The sequence below is a fragment of the Anolis carolinensis genome, chromosome 1, assembly GCF_035594765.1.
Source record: "Anolis carolinensis isolate JA03-04 chromosome 1, rAnoCar3.1.pri, whole genome shotgun sequence".
NCBI classification, from domain to species: Eukaryota; Metazoa; Chordata; class Lepidosauria; order Squamata; family Dactyloidae; genus Anolis; species Anolis carolinensis.
Genome location: NC_085841.1, coordinates 172,981,046 through 172,999,730, shown reverse-complemented (window position 1 = coordinate 172,999,730; position 18,685 = coordinate 172,981,046). Strand labels below are relative to the sequence as shown.

The window sequence follows — 18,685 nt, the reverse complement described above, 5'->3', positions numbered from 1 at the left end:
TCAGAGCACCATATACGTACAATATTACCTGAGAGTTAACAACAATAATGAAAATAATAAGTACAGTCAACTGTTATAATCCACAGTAGTATCTTCCAGGCTGTAATAGTCTCCACTATTTAAACATCAATTGAATTTGGCAACCAAAATAATATAAACACATTCAACCTTTGCAAAATAATATTGGTTAATATATCTTTTAAGACTTCACAGATATTGAAAAGCTTGTTCCAAAAAAACCTTGACCAAAAGTTCTTTTGATTCTTTGAGATCCTGTGTTGATGACATCAAATGTATAGCATATCTCTTGAAATTACAGTCTATTGGAAGTAAGTTCAGTTTCTCAAAAGTAAGATCCCAAGTCTGGGGAACAAACTATGCATGAATGTTGATTCTGAGTAGTTGTCAAAAAGAGCCCAGACCCATCATTATTTGGGTTCATAGCATTCTGGGTGTATGTGAACTACAACTCCTCTAAATTCCCCAGTAGGAGTGACAGTGCTCTGACTTGATGCAGGGTGAACTACAACTTCCACCATGTGCAGTTAATTTTAATTCCTCCAGTAAGTTTAGTTGCAGCTCAATTCTTTGACAACACATTCAATTCTTCTCTGTTTATTACGCAGAGAGATTTGAAGGGGAAGGGCAGTGGGCAGGGCCAAGCAAATTCCACAGCAATGGAGAACCATGGGATGCCTGCCTGTGGTGGAAGAAAAAGCAAAATGTAGGATGAAATGGTCCCCAAATGAAAGCATTCCTTGGGTGGTGGGCCATAGTGTTTGGGAAGGACATTGGCAGGGGCTGGGCTACATGTTCATGGAGCTCGCTGTAACTGTAATGTCAGTGCAAAGAGGTGACTTGCTGGATTCAGAGGTCTGGGAAGTATAGCCTGTTTGTGGAGGCGCTTTTATTATGGATTTAGATTTAGATTAGATTAGATTAGATTAGATAAGTATTATGCATCACTTTACAAAGCTTCAGTTTGTTGAAGCATTATTTCCCTGTGCTTGATGAAACAATCCATCGGCTATATACAGTACACTATCTGGGATTCACTGTAGTCTTTTCCATACTTTTATTTCTCTCTTTTCTTGACTGGGCATGTTCTTTTGGGGACTGTAAAAATTGTGTGGTTATCAAGCATGTGGTAGACTACAATATGTGGCCAGTGGCCTACATTTTGCTTCGTTATTTAGAAGTTGTTCAATTGTGACTTTCCACTGTAGGCATTTCACCTTCAACAGTTTGTTAATAAAATTAAGACAACTTTTGAATAATATATATTTCAATGTGTAGTGACCAGTAGTAACCCATTCTGCTGGCCTTGAATATTTATCTATTTTTGTTTGTTTATTTTAATTCAACAAATAGGACAAAGTTAGGAATTAAGAGTAAGGTATCTTCTCTACAATCTGCCTGACAATTGATTGCTTCTTATTGTGGCCCTTGGGTTCCAGGTTGAACCTGTATAACTATCAGTGATGAATAGTCCTATGTGACTGATCATGAGAATTATCCTTCCAAAATCTGAATAGGTTTCTCTTCATTTGCACTAGTCACTGAGGTGTTGACACTGATTCTGTTGAACGGTTGATCCTAAAGTTATATTAATCTAGAATGTCATATAAGGATACTGATATAATTGTTGTAATAATTTTATGGAAGGTAAACTTTTTGTACTGTTCTAAGACTGATTATTATTATTGATCTCAGAGGTAGAATGGGCATGTCTTAAAATTAAATGCCAAGTTTTATGCTGCTTTCTATAGAGCCAGTTATGAAGAAGACTGCATCTTCAAAATTAGAAGAACCCTTCTATGATGATGACGATGACGACGATGATGAATACAACCCATTCAAAGAAGAAGCTGTTGAGTACGTAAACCCTTTTGATGAGCCAGAATCTGAACCTGAGATAGTAGCATCTATGAAAGACTTTCCTCCTCAACCAGCAAAAAGAAAAAACATTCAGCCTGTGGATATGAGCAAATACCTTTATGCAGACAAATCAAAAACATCTGAAGAAGAGTTAGATGTGTAAGTACATGGTTTTGCTGCTTTGAAGCAAATTTTTAGTACTTGGTTGGGATTTTAGTGCAAAACCCCAGGGCATAATGTTACCCAAGTCTAGTTTTATGCATAGCACAAGAATGAATGCAGGATGTGTTTAGTCTGGTAGCATCCATGTATTTGATTAGTTTTCTTGTTTTTTGCTTAGATGTAAGTGACTGGTTTCCATGCTCAAGAAGGAACTCTTAAAGGAAGTATAAGCTCTACAAGATGTTAGATTGGAAAAATTCATATTCTCAGTTCAGCTGTCACACTTTCTGCAGCATTTTTAGTTTGTTAATTGCCAGCTGTAAAATGCCCTGAAGTAGCAGATAATGTTTTGAAAGCAGTTTGTATTGAACAAAAATGAGAATAGCTTCCAAAACACTAGGAAACTAAATAAGTGGGTGCAATCCCCCTCCCTTCAAAAATCCTGAAAATAATAAGAGGCAAAAAATCTACAGTAATAGCAATAGTCTATTTTACAGATTCAGCACTTTCTTTACAGATTCAAACTGACTGGAGGATAAATCATTTATTTATTCTAGCCTTATGAGATTACTGTTGTTGTTTGCCTTCAACTCATTTCTAACCTATGGCTAAATAAAATGAACTGGTCTTGGAATATTCTCTGTCAGATTTGCACAGGGAAGGGTTCCTATTGCCTTCTTCTGTGGCTGCTGCTAAGTGTGACTTGTGCAAAGCATCCAAGTGGATTTCCATGACTGAGCAGGGATACAAACCCCTATCCCCTGGAGTCCTATCTCAACCACATCAGATGGTTTTCTATTATGAGATTAGTTGTTGTTCATTCAAGTTTTTTCCAACTTGTAGCAGCCCTAAGGTGACTCGATCATGGGATTTTCTTGCCAAAATTTGTTCATAGATGGGTAGCCTTTCCCTTCCTTTGAGGCTGAGAGAGGTTAACCTGTTTAAGAGTTTCAGTTGCTGCATAGGGATTTGAATCCTGGTCATCGTTGTCGTCTCACTCGTTCAGTCGTTTTTGACTCTTCATGACCTCATGGACCAGTCCACGCCAGAGCTCCCTGTCGGTCGTTGCCGCCCCCAGTTCCTTCAAGGTCGAGCCAGTCACTTCAAGGATACCATCCATCTCGCCCTTGGTCGTCCTCTCTTCCTTTTTCCTTCCTTTTTCCACAGCATCATGATCTTCTTCAAGCTTTCCTATCTTCTCATGATGTGGCCAAAATACTTCAACTTTACCTCTAATATCCTTCCCTCCAGTGAGCGGCCGGGCATTATTTCCTGGAGGATGGGCTGGTTAGATCTTCTTGCGGTCCAAGGCACTCTCAGGATTTTCCTCCAGCACCAAAGTTCAAAAGCATTTATCTTCCTTCGCTCAGCCTTCCTTATGGTCCAGCTCTCACAGCCATAGGTTACTATGGGGAATACCATTGCTTTGACTATGTGGACCTTCGTTGCCAGTGTGATGTCTCTGCTTTTCAGTATTTTATCGAGGTTGGCCATTGCTCTCCTCCCAAGAAGTAGACGTCTTCTGATTTCCTGGCTGCAGTCTGCATCTGCAGTGATCTTCGCACCTAGAAATATAAAGTCTGTCACTGCCTCCACGTTTTCTCCCTCTATTTGCCAGTTGTCAATTGGTCTGGTTGTCATGATCTTGGTTTTCTTGATGTTTAACTGCAGCCTGGCTTTTGCACTTTCTTCTTTCACCTTGGTGATAAGGCCCCTCAGTTCTTCCTCACTTTTAGCCATCAGAGTGGTATCATCTGCATACCTAAGGTTGTTAATGTTTCTTCCAGAAATGTTAACTCCAGCCTTGGATTCCTCAAGCCCCGTATGTCACATGATGTGTTCTGCGTACAAGTTGAATAGGTAGGGCGATATTATACAGCCCTGCCGCACTCCTTCCCAATCTTGAACCAGTCTGTTGTTCCGTGGTCTGTTCTTACTGTGGCTACTTGGTCTTTATACAGATTTCTCAGGAGACAGACAAAGTGACTTGGTATCCCCATACCACCAAGCACATGCCACAGTTTGTTATGGTCCACACAGTCGAAGGCTTTAGAATAATAAATAAAACAGAAATAGATGTTTTTCTGAAACTCCCTGACTTCCTCCATTATCCAGCGGATATTGGCAATTTGGTCTCTTGTTCCTCTGCCTTTTCTAAACCCAGCTTGGACATCTGGCAGCTCTCGTTCCATGTATTGCTGAAGTCTGCCTTGCAGGATCTTACTGGCATGTGAAATAAGTGCGACTGTACGGAAGTTTGAACATTCTTTAGCATTTCCCTTTTTTGGTATGGGGATGTAAATTGATTTTTTCCAATCTGATGGCCATTCTTGAGTTCTCCATATTTGCTGGCATATGACATGCATCACCTTGACAGCGTCATCTTTCAATATTTTAAACAGTTCAGCTGGGATCCCATCGTCTCCTGCTGCCTTGTTGTTAGCAGTGCTTCTTAAGGCCCATTCAACCTCACTCCTCAGGATGTCTGGTTCTAATTCACTCACCACACCGTCAAAGCTAGCTTCTATATTTTTATCCCTCCTATACAGATCTTCTGTATATTCCCGCCACCTTTTCTTGATTTCTTCAGCTTCTGTTAGGTCCTTGCCATCTTTGTTTTTGATCATGCCCATTTTTGCCTGAAATTTGCCTCCGATGTTTCTGATTTTCTGGAAGAAGTCGCTTGTCCTTCCTATTCTATTGTCTTCTTCCACTTCCATGCACTGTTTGTTTAAAAATAGTTCCTTGTCTCTCCTGGCTAACCTCTGGAATTGTGCATTTAATTGGGCGTATCTCCCCCTATCGCTGCTTCCTTTCACCTTCCTTCTTTCTTGGGCTACTTCCAGTGTGTCAGCAGACAACTGTTTTGCCTTCTTGGTTTTCTTTTTCTTTGGGACGTACTTTGTTGCTGCCTCCTGAACAATGTTGTGGACTTCTGTCCATAGTTCTTCTGGGACTCTATTTATCAAGTCTAGTCCCTGAAATCTATTCTTCACTTCCATTGCATATTCATTAGGAATATTTGTGAGATCATATCTAATTGGTCTTTGTATTTTTCCCATTCTCTTTAGTCTGATTCTAAATTATGTAATAAGAATTTCGTGATCTGAACTACAGTCGGCTCCAGGTCTTGTTTTCACCAACTGGATGGATGTCTGCCACCTTTGACTGCAAAGGATGTAGTCAATCTGATTTTGGTGATGACCATCTGGTGAAGTCCATGTGTAAAGCCGTCTTTTAGGTTCTTGGAAGAGAGTGTTTGTTATGCACAGAGAGTTTTCCTGGCAAAATTCTATCAGCCTACGTCCTGCTTCATTTTGTTGTCCCAGACCATGCTTGCCTGTGATCCTGGTTGTCGTTTGACTGCCCACCTTAGCATTCCAATCTCCTGTAATGAGAATAATGTCTCTTTTTGGTATGTTATCCAGCAGGTGCTGCAGATCCTCATAGAACTGATTTAATTCTGCTTCTTCAGCAGCTGTGGTTGGGGCGTATATTTGGATCACTATGATGTTAAACGGCTTGCCTTGAACTCGAATTGAGATCATTCTATCATTTTTTGGGTTGTATCCAATCACTGCTTTCGCAACTTTATTATTAACTATGAAGGCTACTCCATTTCTTCGGTGTTCCTCTTGTCCGCAGTAGTAGATCTGGTGGTCATCTTTTGTGAAGTGGCCCATTCCAGTCCATTTCAGTTCACTGACTCCCAGAAGGTCTATCTTTAATCTTGACATCTCACCGATAACCACGTCCAGTTTGCCCTGGCTCATAGATCTTACAATCCAGGTTCCTGTAGTATGTTGATCTTTAGAACATCGGATTCGTCGTTCACCTCCAGCACCGTCGGCCGTTAGCCTTCCTTTCGGCTTTGAGCTAACTGCGTCTTCACATCTGGGGCTAGTTGGACTATGCTCCTCCCCAGTAGCATTTTGACCATCTTCCGACCTGGGAGTCCTATTTACCGATGGTATGCCGACATTTCTCTGGTTGTTCTGATCCACTTAGTTTTCATGGCAAGAATACTGGGGTGGTTTGCCATTGCCTTCCCCAGGGATCGTATTTAGTCTGACCTCTCCGCCATGACCTTCCCGTCTTGGGTGGCCCTGCACGGAATAGCTCATGGCATCATTGAGGCGCGCAAGCCCCAGCACCGTGTCAAGGTAACAATCCTTTGCCTTGTGTCCAGTCATAATCCAATGCTCAAAATCCTATTCTGGCTCTGAGATTACTTCAACTTTATCTCCAGCTACAAATCCTGAAGTCATGGCAGAATTTTCACTGGTTTCATGATTTAATTTATCTAATCATCAATCCCAAGTTTCCTTTTTCGTTAATCATCACCAGTTCAGAACCTGCTAGTATTTATGTGAAGTTAAGAATGTTCAGCCATGTTTCTTAGTACCATCTATCTAATTTGAGACATCCCTTGGAAGTTCTATTTTTTCTTTTCACCACCCCACTAATTTGGGGCCAGAACAGGATAGCATGGTGGTCTGAGTGTTGGACACTGACCCTAGAGATCAGGGTTCAAATCCCCACTTGGTCATGAAACCCACTGGATGACCTTGGGCACGTCACACTCTCTCAGCCTCAGAGGAAGTCAATGGCAAACCTCCTGCCAAGAAAATCAAGTGCATCACAAGGTATGCTTAATCATTGGAAATATGGTTGTTGAACCTGAATGCACATGTCAGTATTTATGAAGATGCTGGAGAGCTGCTGCTGCATGTATCTCATGCTCTTGTCTCTTATGCTTTCCCAGTGTTAGAGGGTGGGTCAATTGTTATAATTTAATGCTTTCCCTATAGGAAACTACAATTGAAGTCTGTATGCATAGTGTCTTACCTGCAGCACATATCTGAGCTCTGGTTCTGCAAGGCCAAGATACTTAGGAGAATTTGGACATTGATAATTCATTGATTGTTTACTCAATGTGGGAGGTGGATGCCCTTATGCCTCCTGCACTATTGCCCACTATTTAGATAATACAGTTTAGCCAAAACACAGTTTCCAGTCTACAGTATGGTAAAGTGGAGGAAGTGACATCTGAAGCATTTTTGCATATAACTATTAGGGGTGTGCAATGCGGGGAAACCCCATGCCATTTTCAGTGCCCAATTTTCGGCTGCCCCTATTCCGAGAATGTCCCGATTTCGGGAGGGGGTTTCTGTTTTTGTGCCAGTAAGTTTTGATCCATTGGCGCCAATGAGGAAACTTTAGAGGCTCGTATATTTGTCATTTTTAGGCCTATTAGCATGAAATTTGCCTCATTTGTAGGCCACATTTACGATTGCAAGCCTGCCAAGTTTCAGAATGTTACACCAAATCCACTGATTTTTTAGAATTTTTAAAATTTCTTTTCCATAACATTTTGTAAAACAATCCCACCAGAGGGTTCTAAGAATTCAAGTCCCAAGCGCACGTCACAAGATTGGAGGAGAATGGACACAGTCAAGCAGGCCTCTGATTGGCTGAGAAACACACACACAGAGAAACCTCAACTCCCATAATGCCCTGGGAAGGAGCACAGAGGCTCTTTCAATATCTGCACCACACAAAGTGCTGCTGGGAAAGCAAATTCCCGTTTGCCTCAAGTGGGCAGGGGGCTTTGGGAAGGAAGGGAGGAGGCTGTCAGTGAAGAAAGAAGAGGAAGGGCTTCAGCTTGCTTGATTTGCGAGGCTGCCCTGTCCACATGCCACCTCTGTTTCAGGTAGAATGCCACTCAGCTCCATTCACCAACATTAACCAAAAAGATCTGGCTGCTGTGATCCATATCGACTAAGGTTTTTACTGCCTCCCACCAGGCTCGTTTTCATGCATTTGGCAGCTGAATCCTCAAAATCCGGGACACCAAATATCATGCCCACCCCTAATAACTATACCTTGAAACATGGATTTCCCCTAAGCTGCCTGTTTTGGATGCTCTGATCTTGTGTATCCCATTGTAGAAGTGGAATCAGTATTGCTGTTTGACATTTTTCCTTGAAGTCCTGAACAAATACTTTCATCTGTATGTGTTTAGAGGCCATACTACCCTGTTTCCCCTAAAATAAGACATCCCCAGAAAATAAGACCTAGTAGAGGTTTTGCTGAATTGCTAAATATAAGGCCTCCCCTGAAAGTAAGACCTAGCAAAGTTTTTGTTTGGAAGCAGGCCTGCCAAACAAAACACCAGAGCATGCAGGATCAGTAAATGTACGTACCATAAAGTGCTGTACATGGAAATATTGGTAGTAACAAGAAATTCTTGATAGGATTCACAGTTTGTCTGGTTTATGATGACAACTACTGTACAGTATATAATAAATGTTCATTTTTTTGTTCAACAATAAAAGTGAATTCTTCATGGAAAAATAAAACATCCCCTGAAAATAAGACCTAGAGCATCTTTGGGAGCAAAAATTAATATAAGACACTGTCTTATTTTCAGGGAAACACGGTATGCATAGTGTCTTCTCCTTCATAATTCTCCTGGTAAAATTTCCAGTTGTGTGCTTTAAAGTGGCATTGAGTACAGAGTGATCTTTTTCCAGCATAATTCAGGTGGATTATGGGCTCCTTTTATGAGGTTTATTTTCTGTTTTTGTGTGCTTTTGTTAGATACACCACTAATCTTCTGCTTTGTTCGAATTATTCTGACCAATATAATGCATTCTGTCCAATATGTTCTGCTTTCCATTGAGTTCAGTGGGAATTTCATCTTGTACTACTTTTAAGCCACAGTCTTAGAGATAGTCTTAGAACCTGAGAGAATCTAGTATTTGATCCACATTTGTCAGGCAGCATGACTGAAGTGTTATATATGTTGAAAACTTTCCACCTGTCCTCTTATTCCTCATAAGGCATCTATTTAGTTTAGACCTTCACCTATGAGGTATTATTCTGCATACATGACTACCAAAATTTAAAATATATTTAAGGTGAAGCATTTACCTCCACTACTCCTGCAGCTATATTAATGAAGACAGAGTTTTATCTATTAAAACTTGTACCCACAGAACTGGAAGGTGATGGTTAATTCAGTTTGAAGAATTTAGAATACTATTTTAAATTGCAGTAGTAGCATATTAATGCTTGGACCATAACCCTTTGCATGCAAAATAAATAATGTGATATAAAAGCGCAATAATATAAAACAGTATAAAAGTAGTAAATAAAAACAATACATTAGATATACGCAACAGTACTCAAATTCAGATGAGATAAAATTAGATAATAGCATTCCCAGAATAATCAATCACAATATATGTGAAAATTATGCCTAAATTTTCTTTGCTGCCAGGGTAAAAAATCAAACCTAGCAAGTTTTTATAAAATCGATATCACACAAGAGATAGCAAATATTTTCTAAATCATCGGAATGTAGATAAAACTGAATCGATCCTAAGAATTTAGTTCTTGGTTTCACATGTAATGAACAACAGGAGTGCAAATAACATGGCAAATTCTCAATTTCAAGATCCCCAAAATACAAAACAGTTATATCCTCTCATGGAGAAAGTAGAAAATATGGAGACTAAATATTGATTGTTTTTTTGACTGGAACTTTAATACAGTAGAGTCTCACTTATCCAAGCTTCACTTATCCAAGGTTCTGTATTATCCAAAGCAGTCTGCCTTTTAGTAGTCATTATTTTTGTAGTAAATGTTGCAATGTTTTGGTGTTAAATTCGTAAATACAGTAATTACTACAATGCATTACTGTGTATTGAACTGCTTTTTCTGTCAATTTCTTGTAAAATATGATGTTTTGGTGCTTAATTTGTAAAATCATAATGTAATTTTATGTTTAATAAGCTTTTTTCTTATTTCCTCCTTATTATCCAAGATTTTCACTTTTCCAAAGTTCTGCTGGCCCGTTTATCTTGGATAAGTGAGACTCTACTGTAATATGTTTTCAGTGGACCTGTTTGATTAGGTTAAATTCATGTATGCCTTGTACAAAATATGCTGGATTGAAAAAATGGATTAGACCAGTGAAAGATGGTCAATAAGGATAACACAGAAGCCTTGTAGGAATCTTTTTCCTAAAATTTCATTCAGTAGATCTTCTGTTTGAAGCTTTGAAAACGCATTTGTTTTGTTAATATGCATTTCTTCATTTTATAAGTTTCAGCTCTCTTTTCAGAGAACTACTAAGAGGCAGATTTAAATGAAATGAAATACTGAAAAAGATTCAGAGGAAATTAGTGGATTGCATATAAATTTTCAGTTTTTGAGTTTTGTAATGTTTGTACAGGGAGGCAAGAATTATTTCACTTACCAAAATGCAAGTCATTAACATATCACAATGATTTATTTCAAAGTTAGTTTTATTTTGTCTATTCTTTCCTAATCCAGTTGATTCTAATCTTTTCAATCTCTTTTCACAGAAGTGTCTCCATTTCTCTTATCATTTTCATCATACTTTCCTGGATCATCCTAGTTTTCCTCCTGTATGTCTGTTTTAAGATGGGGTGACCAGCCTTGTTCACAGTATTCAAGATGAGGGAACCCCCTATGGTTTATGAGATGGCACTCTCACCCTTTTCAGTACTGCTGTCCATTTCAGTCACTGTGCATGCACTCATTTTGCTTGTGTAGCTGTCCATTGCTGACTGTTGAGCAGGAAAAAAACATTAAAGAAAGTTGTATGAAGAAAAATAGCTCTGAGGAATGCTTTTACTTACATTTTTTTAAAACATAAAGGTGCCAAGTTTGCTTTTTGAAGACATTAATCAAATAATGGATTCAAGCATTATCCAGAACCTTAAACCCACATCTTTTGGGTTTAATAATGACTCCAAGTTCAGTGTTCTGGATTGGAGCCCTTCACTGCTTCCTGAAATAATTTCCTACACGTGTGTCCAAATTTCTAGTTTTGTTGCTGCTGCACACCCAGGTCATAGTATCACAGAGTTGGAAGAGACCCCAAGGGCCATCCAGTCCAATCCCCTGACATGCAGGAAAAACATAAATCAAAAGAGCCATCCAGATTGCCATCCAGTCTCTGTTTAAAAGCCTCCAAAGAAGGAGCCTCCACCAGACTCTGAGGCAGAGAGTTCCACTGTTGAGCAGCTCTTGAGATCAGGAAGTTCTTCTTAATGTTCAGGTGGAATCTCCTTTTCTGTAATTTGAACCCATTGCTCATCAAAAGGAGTCATAGTCTCAAGGGAATAGAAAACAAGCCTACCCCCTCCTCCTTACAACAGCCTTTCAACTATTTAAACATGACAATCATGTCTTCTCTCAGCCTTCTCTTCTGCAGGCTAAATTGAGACTATTCCACTTTGCTGCTTGCTCTGGAGGAAATGCACCCTCTCACAAACCGTGAGTGAGTTGCAAAAGATCTATCTGCAGCCCAAAGAGATTTAGCCTGTTTAATTTCAGCCCCTTACTCTTGCCAGGTTGTGTAGGCTTGATATAAGTGATGCATGGTTTATTTATCTAATTTTATGGTGAGTTTATAAAGATCTTACTGTGAGAATACGAAGAATAAATGTTTAAAAATCTGTTCAACTTTAATAGTTCGAACGGACTCCTTTCCCCTAAAACAAACTCCCCACTGCTAAAGAAGTTGACATGATAACTGTTTAGTCATTTGGCTCATTTACCTGCATCCTAAAGTAGGAGAACATCATAAATATTTTTCTCAACTCTGGGTGAGTGTGGGTGTATGTTGTGACTTGCTTAATAAACCTATTGTAGTCAAACAGTGTAACAAACTGCAAACCTTTACCTGAAAAATATTGCTGCTGAAATGTTCTTTCTTATTTCAAAGAACCTGTGACAGCTTAATGCTAACTGTGGGAAATCTTCAGTATATACTGATTCTCTAATTCCAGAGCTACAGAGGGTCAAGTAGTTTGTTGTCAAAACACACTTTTCCTTAAATATCCTCCACCCCAAAAATAACTTCTAAAACAAAAGAAAATATTTTGACCTCCCATATATCTGTATTGACCTTGTTCTTATCTTGTTTTACTCCATCTTTATTTTCACCTTCTTTTGAACTCCCTTATTGTTTAAAGAAAGCTCAAGAAGGTTGTCAGTACAATTAAATGATTGGCATGCCTCTTGAATCTTCTGTTCCAAGCTGAATGTCATTCTTTTTCCACCTTCACCTTCTGTACCATACATCTCTTTTGTTTATTTTGACATCAGCCAAAGCTTTGGTTTTGTTCATGTTTGTGTGTTTGATGGGTGCTGATGTGAGAACACCTGAATTGTGACTTCCCTTTACAATCTTGGTATTTTAGTCTTGGTTTCCTCTTTCATTCATTCATCTAGATCTACATCTTCTTTCTGCAAGAAATAATGTCAATCCCACTTTAAATATTTGTGAATTAGACTGAGCTTTGAATTTGCTTTACTGTCTTTTCCTATTCCCAGAGTTTCAGTTAAATAATTAGCAAAGTTATCTCTTCATTTTTTTTTCCCAGTGATTTCTTCCTACCTAAAAGAAAGAAAGTTTGAAAACAGGATGGGGAGTTTAGATGTGTGAACATTAAAAAATACTTGTTGGTTTATGCTCTACCTCTGCAGTTCACAATTTGAGCCACCCAAGACAGCTTACAAACCAAATTAAAACAATGAATAATCAGTAAAGTAACACACATAGCAGATAAAATCAATACAAATCCAACAAATTATACAAATGAGGAGTAAGCAGCAGGAAAATGGTTGAATCTGCAGGCCAATATATTCAGCAGGAGGCAGTGTGCCATACCTGAGGGGCACTTGGGTAGGGAATTCCATATGGTGAAACTATGTCAGAAAAACAGAGAAATACATTTAGAATCAGGGCGATTGCTCAAAATACTTTTAAAATAAATGAATGGAACTAGAATTTAAAACCCAGTACAATATTGTCCCAGCTAATTATAAATCCTAGTTAGGCACACGGGAAAATTACTATTTGGGTAGGAGCTTGTAAGTTACAGTGATTCAGTAGGTCTGCTCTAGTTGGGACTAACAGTAGGAATTTGACCGTGCAGCATTGAGAATAATGAGATTCGACTCAAAGCGTGTTCTTCAGTGTTAAAGGTATCATTTGTTCTTGAGAGAACTTGAACTGTAGGCATCAGATAGGATCCAAAGGTGCCTTACTGTTAAGAATCTTATGAACCCTCTGCAAAATTGAGAGCATTTTCATGGTCCCACCACCAAGGCCGTAGCCAGAAAAAAAAAATTGTGTGTGTGTGTGTGTGTGGGGGGGGGGGGGGGGTTGAAACTTTCTTTAGCAAATCATGAAGAGTAGTTCTATAACACAACAACATTTTTATTACAGTCCAAAGACTCTTATTGCTCCATAAAAGGTATAAGATACAAGGTATGCAAGGTTAGTAAAGCCAAAAATAGCCAAAACTGATTAAAACACACAATGTGGGTGGAATTAACAGCAGATAAAACTGATAAAACCAGGATTAAAACTTATAACCAGCATTTAAGATAGCAATAACCTAGGTAAAAGACTACAAAGGCATGTTTCATCATGCCATAACATAAAATACTTTAAATTTTATGGTTTCAAGTATATTTTATATAGGTAAAAGGTTTTCCCCTGACGTTAAGTCCAGTCATGTCTGACTCTGGGGGTTGATGCTCATCTCAATTTCTAAGCCGAAGAGCCGGCATTGTCCGTAGACACCTCCAAGGTCATGTGGCCGGCATGACTGCATGGAGCACCGTTACCTTCCCGTCGTAGCGGTACCTATTGATCTACTCACATTGTCATGTTTTCAAACTGCTAGGTTGGCAGAAGCTGGAGCTAACAGCGGGCGCTCACTCCGCTCCCGGGATTTGAACCTGGGACCTTTCGGTCTGCAAGTTCAGCAGCTCAGTGCTTTCACACACTTCGCCACCAGGGTTTTATATAGACTTCATTAAATCAAATTTCTATTTTAGTTACAAAGTTTCAAGTCTTAAAATAACGGAAATGATTGCTAATTGATAATTTATAGTTATAAAAGAATACCACAACGTTTGTTAGAAACACTTGAAAACTGTGTCAATATACTTTGACAGAAAGCAGGCTCTATTGATAAACTTCAATGGACGCTCAAGAGTGCAAGTCCAGTCAGTGCTTCTTGTGTATGTTTTCAAATGTTTAAGGGTTGAAAATGACCTTTCATTGGTAGCTGTTGACACTGGCAATATTGCAGAAATCTGAAGAAGTTTCTTCACATTTGGAAAAAACTGCCTATGAAAGACAAGATATGCTTCCAGTGCATTTGATGGTTTTTCTGCAGGTGCAATCTTTTTCCATTTTCTACACCACATGTCAAATTCTTCCATCAGTGTGACAGAATCTTGAAGGAATTCATTGTAAAGTTCTGTACAATTGTTCAAGTTTGGATTTAAATGCTCACAGTTAATAGGGATGAACACTTGTAGTTCCTGAACTACTTCCCTATGCCTTGTAAACGTTTCTTGAAGCTGACTGCAGAAAAAGTCCAGAAATGGGATGTACACGTTTAGTCTATAATGGAATATTATAGAATGGAATATTGGTGTGGGTGAAGCTGCCTGAATGTTGCTTTGACAGGTCTGCCTTGAACAGATGCGAGGAATCCTCACTTCTCCACCCATAGACTCCACCACTGATGTTGCTGTGTCAAAGATCTTCTGAAATTCCTTCACAGATTCTGTGTGCATCTCCCTGACTTTTTCTAAGAGACTGTCAACATGTATTCAAAATGATGTCTGCAAGTCCTCCACCTGTAATATCATGTATCTTCACAAAGCCTATAACTTACTTACTTAGGCGATCCCTCGTAGGTCGAGGATGATGGTCCTCCGTTTCCGGTGTCTTGGGTGTGTGTCCGCAGGTGATTGAAGAGACCTATTCTTGATCTGCATGTTCTCCCGCAATGAGGACATCGGTTTCCAGGTGGAAGGCGGTCTCGGTCAGGGTTGGCTTGACGCTCCTTCCTCTTGGCACGTTTCTCCTTTAAGCCCTCCGTTCGTGCCTCTTCGAACTCCGCAGCACTGCTGGTCACAGCTGACCTCCAATTAGAGCGCTCAAGGGCCAGGGCTTCCCAGTTCTCAGTGTCTATGCCACAGTTTTTAAGGTTGGCTTTAAGCCCATCTTTAAATCTCTTTTCCTGTCCACCAGCATTACGTTTCCCGTTCTTGAGTTCGGAGTAGAGTAACTGCTTTGGGAGACGGTGATCGGGCATTCGGACGACGTGGCCAGCCCAGCGGAGTTGATGGCATAGGAGCATTGCTTCAATGCTGGTGGTCTTTGCTTCTTCCAGCACGCTGATATTTGTCCGCCTGTCTTCCCAAGAGATTTGCATGATTTTCCTGAGGCAACTCTGATGGAAATGCTCCAGGAGTTTGGTGTGACGTCTGTAGACAGTCCACGTTTCGCAGGCGTAGAGCAGGGTTGGGAGGACAATAGCTTTGTAAACAAGTACCTTGGTTTCTCTACGGATGTCCCGGTCATCAAACACTCTCTGCTTCATTCGGAAAAATGCTGCACTCGCAGAGCTCAGGCGGTGTTGTATTTCAGTGTCAATGTTGACTTTTGTGGAGAGGTAGCTGCCAAGGTAGCGGAAATGGTCAACGTTTTCTAATGTGACACCATTAAGCTGTATTCCTGGCATTGCAGAGGGATTAGCTGGTGCCTGTTGGAAGAGCACTTTGGTTTTCTCAATGTTCAATGAGAGGCCGCGCTTCTCGTATGCTTCTGCGAAGGTGTTTAGAGTGGCTTGTAGGTCTTCTTCTGAATGCGCACAGACTACGTTGTCATCGGCATATTGGAGTTCTATAACAGATGTTGTGGTGACCTTGGTTTTGGCTCGCAGTCTGCTGAGGTTAAATAGCTTGCCATCTGTCCGATAGATGATTTCCACACCAGTGGGAAGCTTCCCATCAGCAAGGTGAAGTATCATAGCGATTAAGATGGAAAATAAGGTAGGGGCAATAACACATCTCTGCTTGACACCTGATTCCACCTTAAATGGGTCACTTTGGGAGCTGTTGCTGTCTAAGACTGTTGCCATCATGTCACCTTTTACCTTTGTCAACTCGATATAGACACAGGGTCTATTCCCATCCCAATTTGCACTTCCAGAATTTGCAGCACTTTATCAGTCACCTTGTGTTTACAATATTTATATGGTGCACCTTACCCAGTCTACTTTTACAATCTCTCAGTTTTAATCCATGTTTTTATTAGTTCTTGTTTTTATTGGCTAATGTTTAATTTTCTTTATTTTTTATTGTGCAAGTTGTTGTCTATTGCTGTGTTTTATACTGCTACTGTTTTTATTCGGGCTTGGCCCCATGTAAGCCGCCCTGAGTCCCCTCCGGGGAGATAGAGGCGGGGTATAAAAATAAAGTTATTATTATTATTATTATTATTATTATTATTATTATTATTATTATTATCATGGAGGAGCTGCAGGATGTTCACAAATTCCCCCATTCCATTTGTGGATGATGATGATGCTGGATCACATGCCCTTCTGTAAATGGTCCTTCTTTGTGTCCCACTTATACCAGATACTAGTTCATATATTCAAATAGGAATTAAAGCTAGCAGACAATTGTAAGGTTTTTGAGATTTCAGTAATCGGATTTTTAGTGTTTATTTTCAATCCGTTTTTATTCAGATCAATTTACAAATGAGGATTCTATATTATACCTGGGTCAGCTGTATTTTGTTTGGCCTTACATTGCGAGGCCATTAGGATCCCAACTTGAGAAAAGAAAGTCAAATGTACAGAAAACACAAACTTTTTTGCTGGGTTATACCCAAGAAGATTTTTTAAAATACAAACCATGCATACATCTTTGTTCCTTCCAAATATGTAGACTTAAATAGAATTAGGTATGAATGGTTGGTGGAGACCGAATGGTTGGCAATATCGCTTGATAAAATAAAAATTTCTGAGCTTTAACAAGTTAGTCTGTTGTATTTTGAAAGATCAGAGATATTTTGAACTCAGAAAAGATATGCATGGTTTGTCAGTCTCATTAGCGGTCAGCAGTTTGCTCTTTCTCCGCTCCAACTGTTAAGAATGTAGGCAGTCTGCTGATGTCACCGTATGTCATATTACAGCTCCTGGAGTTCTCACATCTTCCTTACCAAACTGCAGAACAGTGGCTGGCATGGGAAATCTCAAAAATCATCCAAGCAAATAGGCACTACATCTTGGACCATGCATTTGAAAAAAAGTAGTGTAGAAAGATCTGGATTAAATAGTGAAATTGCTGTGTACAGTATTTATTTGTGTGTATCAGACAATTGCAGTGCAAGCCAAAGTATTAATACAAAGAAGTAAATTTCATTGAGTTTTGTGATATGTCAGCTTGAGTTTCAACTGCAATTCTAACTGAAATGTAAGGGTTGCAGGACTTGACTGTAATCATCATGTGTTAATCTTCCATTAGTTTGTTCTTAACGTCTTGTATAAATAAATTGAGAAATAGATTTGGAAAATCTGTGTTTTATTTCAGTACATAATAAAATGAATGTTGAATCCTCACTCTTCAGACAGAATTGAATCTCCTTGATCCATAATTAATGTGAGACTTCTGTAGATCTGTTAAGGGATTTTGTTGACCGTAGATCTTTTAACTCTACGCATTCTTCGTGGCTAGCTCTGTGCACACGTCACTCATCAGTTAATGTTTGATAGAGGGAGGGAGATCCAGCAATACAACTAGTGCTGTTTTTGTTTGGCTTTTTTAGTAAATGAATTCAGTCTAACCACTATTTTGTGCAAACAGATGACTTTTTAAAATAGCATTAAAGATACAAAAACAGCAAAGAAATACATTTCATTTCTTTTAATTAGATCAAACCCATTTTATGAACCAAAATCAAGTTCTGCTTTAAATAATCAAGTTACTTCACTACAAGAAATGGAAAGGAAGATGAAAAGAAAAGCTCCTGAACCACCCGTCCTCTCACCAAAGACAGAAAGGGAAGCAAGTGAGAACACGTCGGCTATTCATGCAGTAAAAGATCTTTCTTCTTCTCCCAAGGTATGTAGCTACCATGTGACCACTATTTGTAGATGTTTGTTAAAAATGGAAATCTCTAATCTTGAAGCAAAGTCTGGATCCAGTCCATTAGATATGTATTTGCTCATTTAAAATACTTTGCTCTTAAAAGAATTTCAGCTTTTATTTTGTCTGCTTGGAATATGTTGATTTTTCCCCTTTAGAATAAGTATATGTGATTCTGTTACTTTTAATAAATGATTGAGTAGACACATCTCCTCTCTTGGTTTTCCAAGAAGTTGGCAGCAATGAAGCTAGTGAGACTGAGACTAGAACGACATTGGCAGAGAACTTGAAGCGGATTAGATCGAGTACAGGCTAGAGCAGGCATGGGCAAACTTTGACCCTCCAGGTGTTTTTGACTCCAACTCCCTACCGACTGTTGGAAATTGTGAGAGTTGGAGTCCAAAACATCTGGAGGGCCAAAGTTTGCCCATGCCTGGGCTAGAGCGTATTTGAAAGCCTACTCTGCAGGAATGGAGGCAGCAGAGAAATCGTTCCGTGTGGCCACAATTGCATTTGCAAGGAACTGTCCAGCTGAGCTGTTTTGAGTGGTCAGAGGACTACTATATACTGGTCCTCAAGAGGAAATCCTTAACCATTCAGCAGCCCACTGTGAAGAATTTGCAAGGCACTTTGCAGATAA

The 18,685-nt window shown here is 39.5% G+C and overlaps 1 protein-coding gene across 4 annotated transcripts in view; it reads left to right on the top strand.

The window, feature by feature from the left end:
* Positions 1-18,685, top strand: part of ehbp1 (EH domain binding protein 1) — a 305,625-nt gene that overhangs the window by 136,102 nt on the left and 150,838 nt on the right. For all 4 annotated transcript variants that reach the window (XM_008114298.3, XM_003215191.4, XM_003215190.4 and 1 more), the window contains 2 exons: positions 1,770-2,037; positions 17,832-18,021. In XM_008114298.3, the coding sequence (XP_008112505.2) occupies positions 1,770-2,037; positions 17,832-18,021 (458 nt within the window). The remainder of the gene's footprint in view (positions 1-1,769; positions 2,038-17,831; positions 18,022-18,685) is intronic.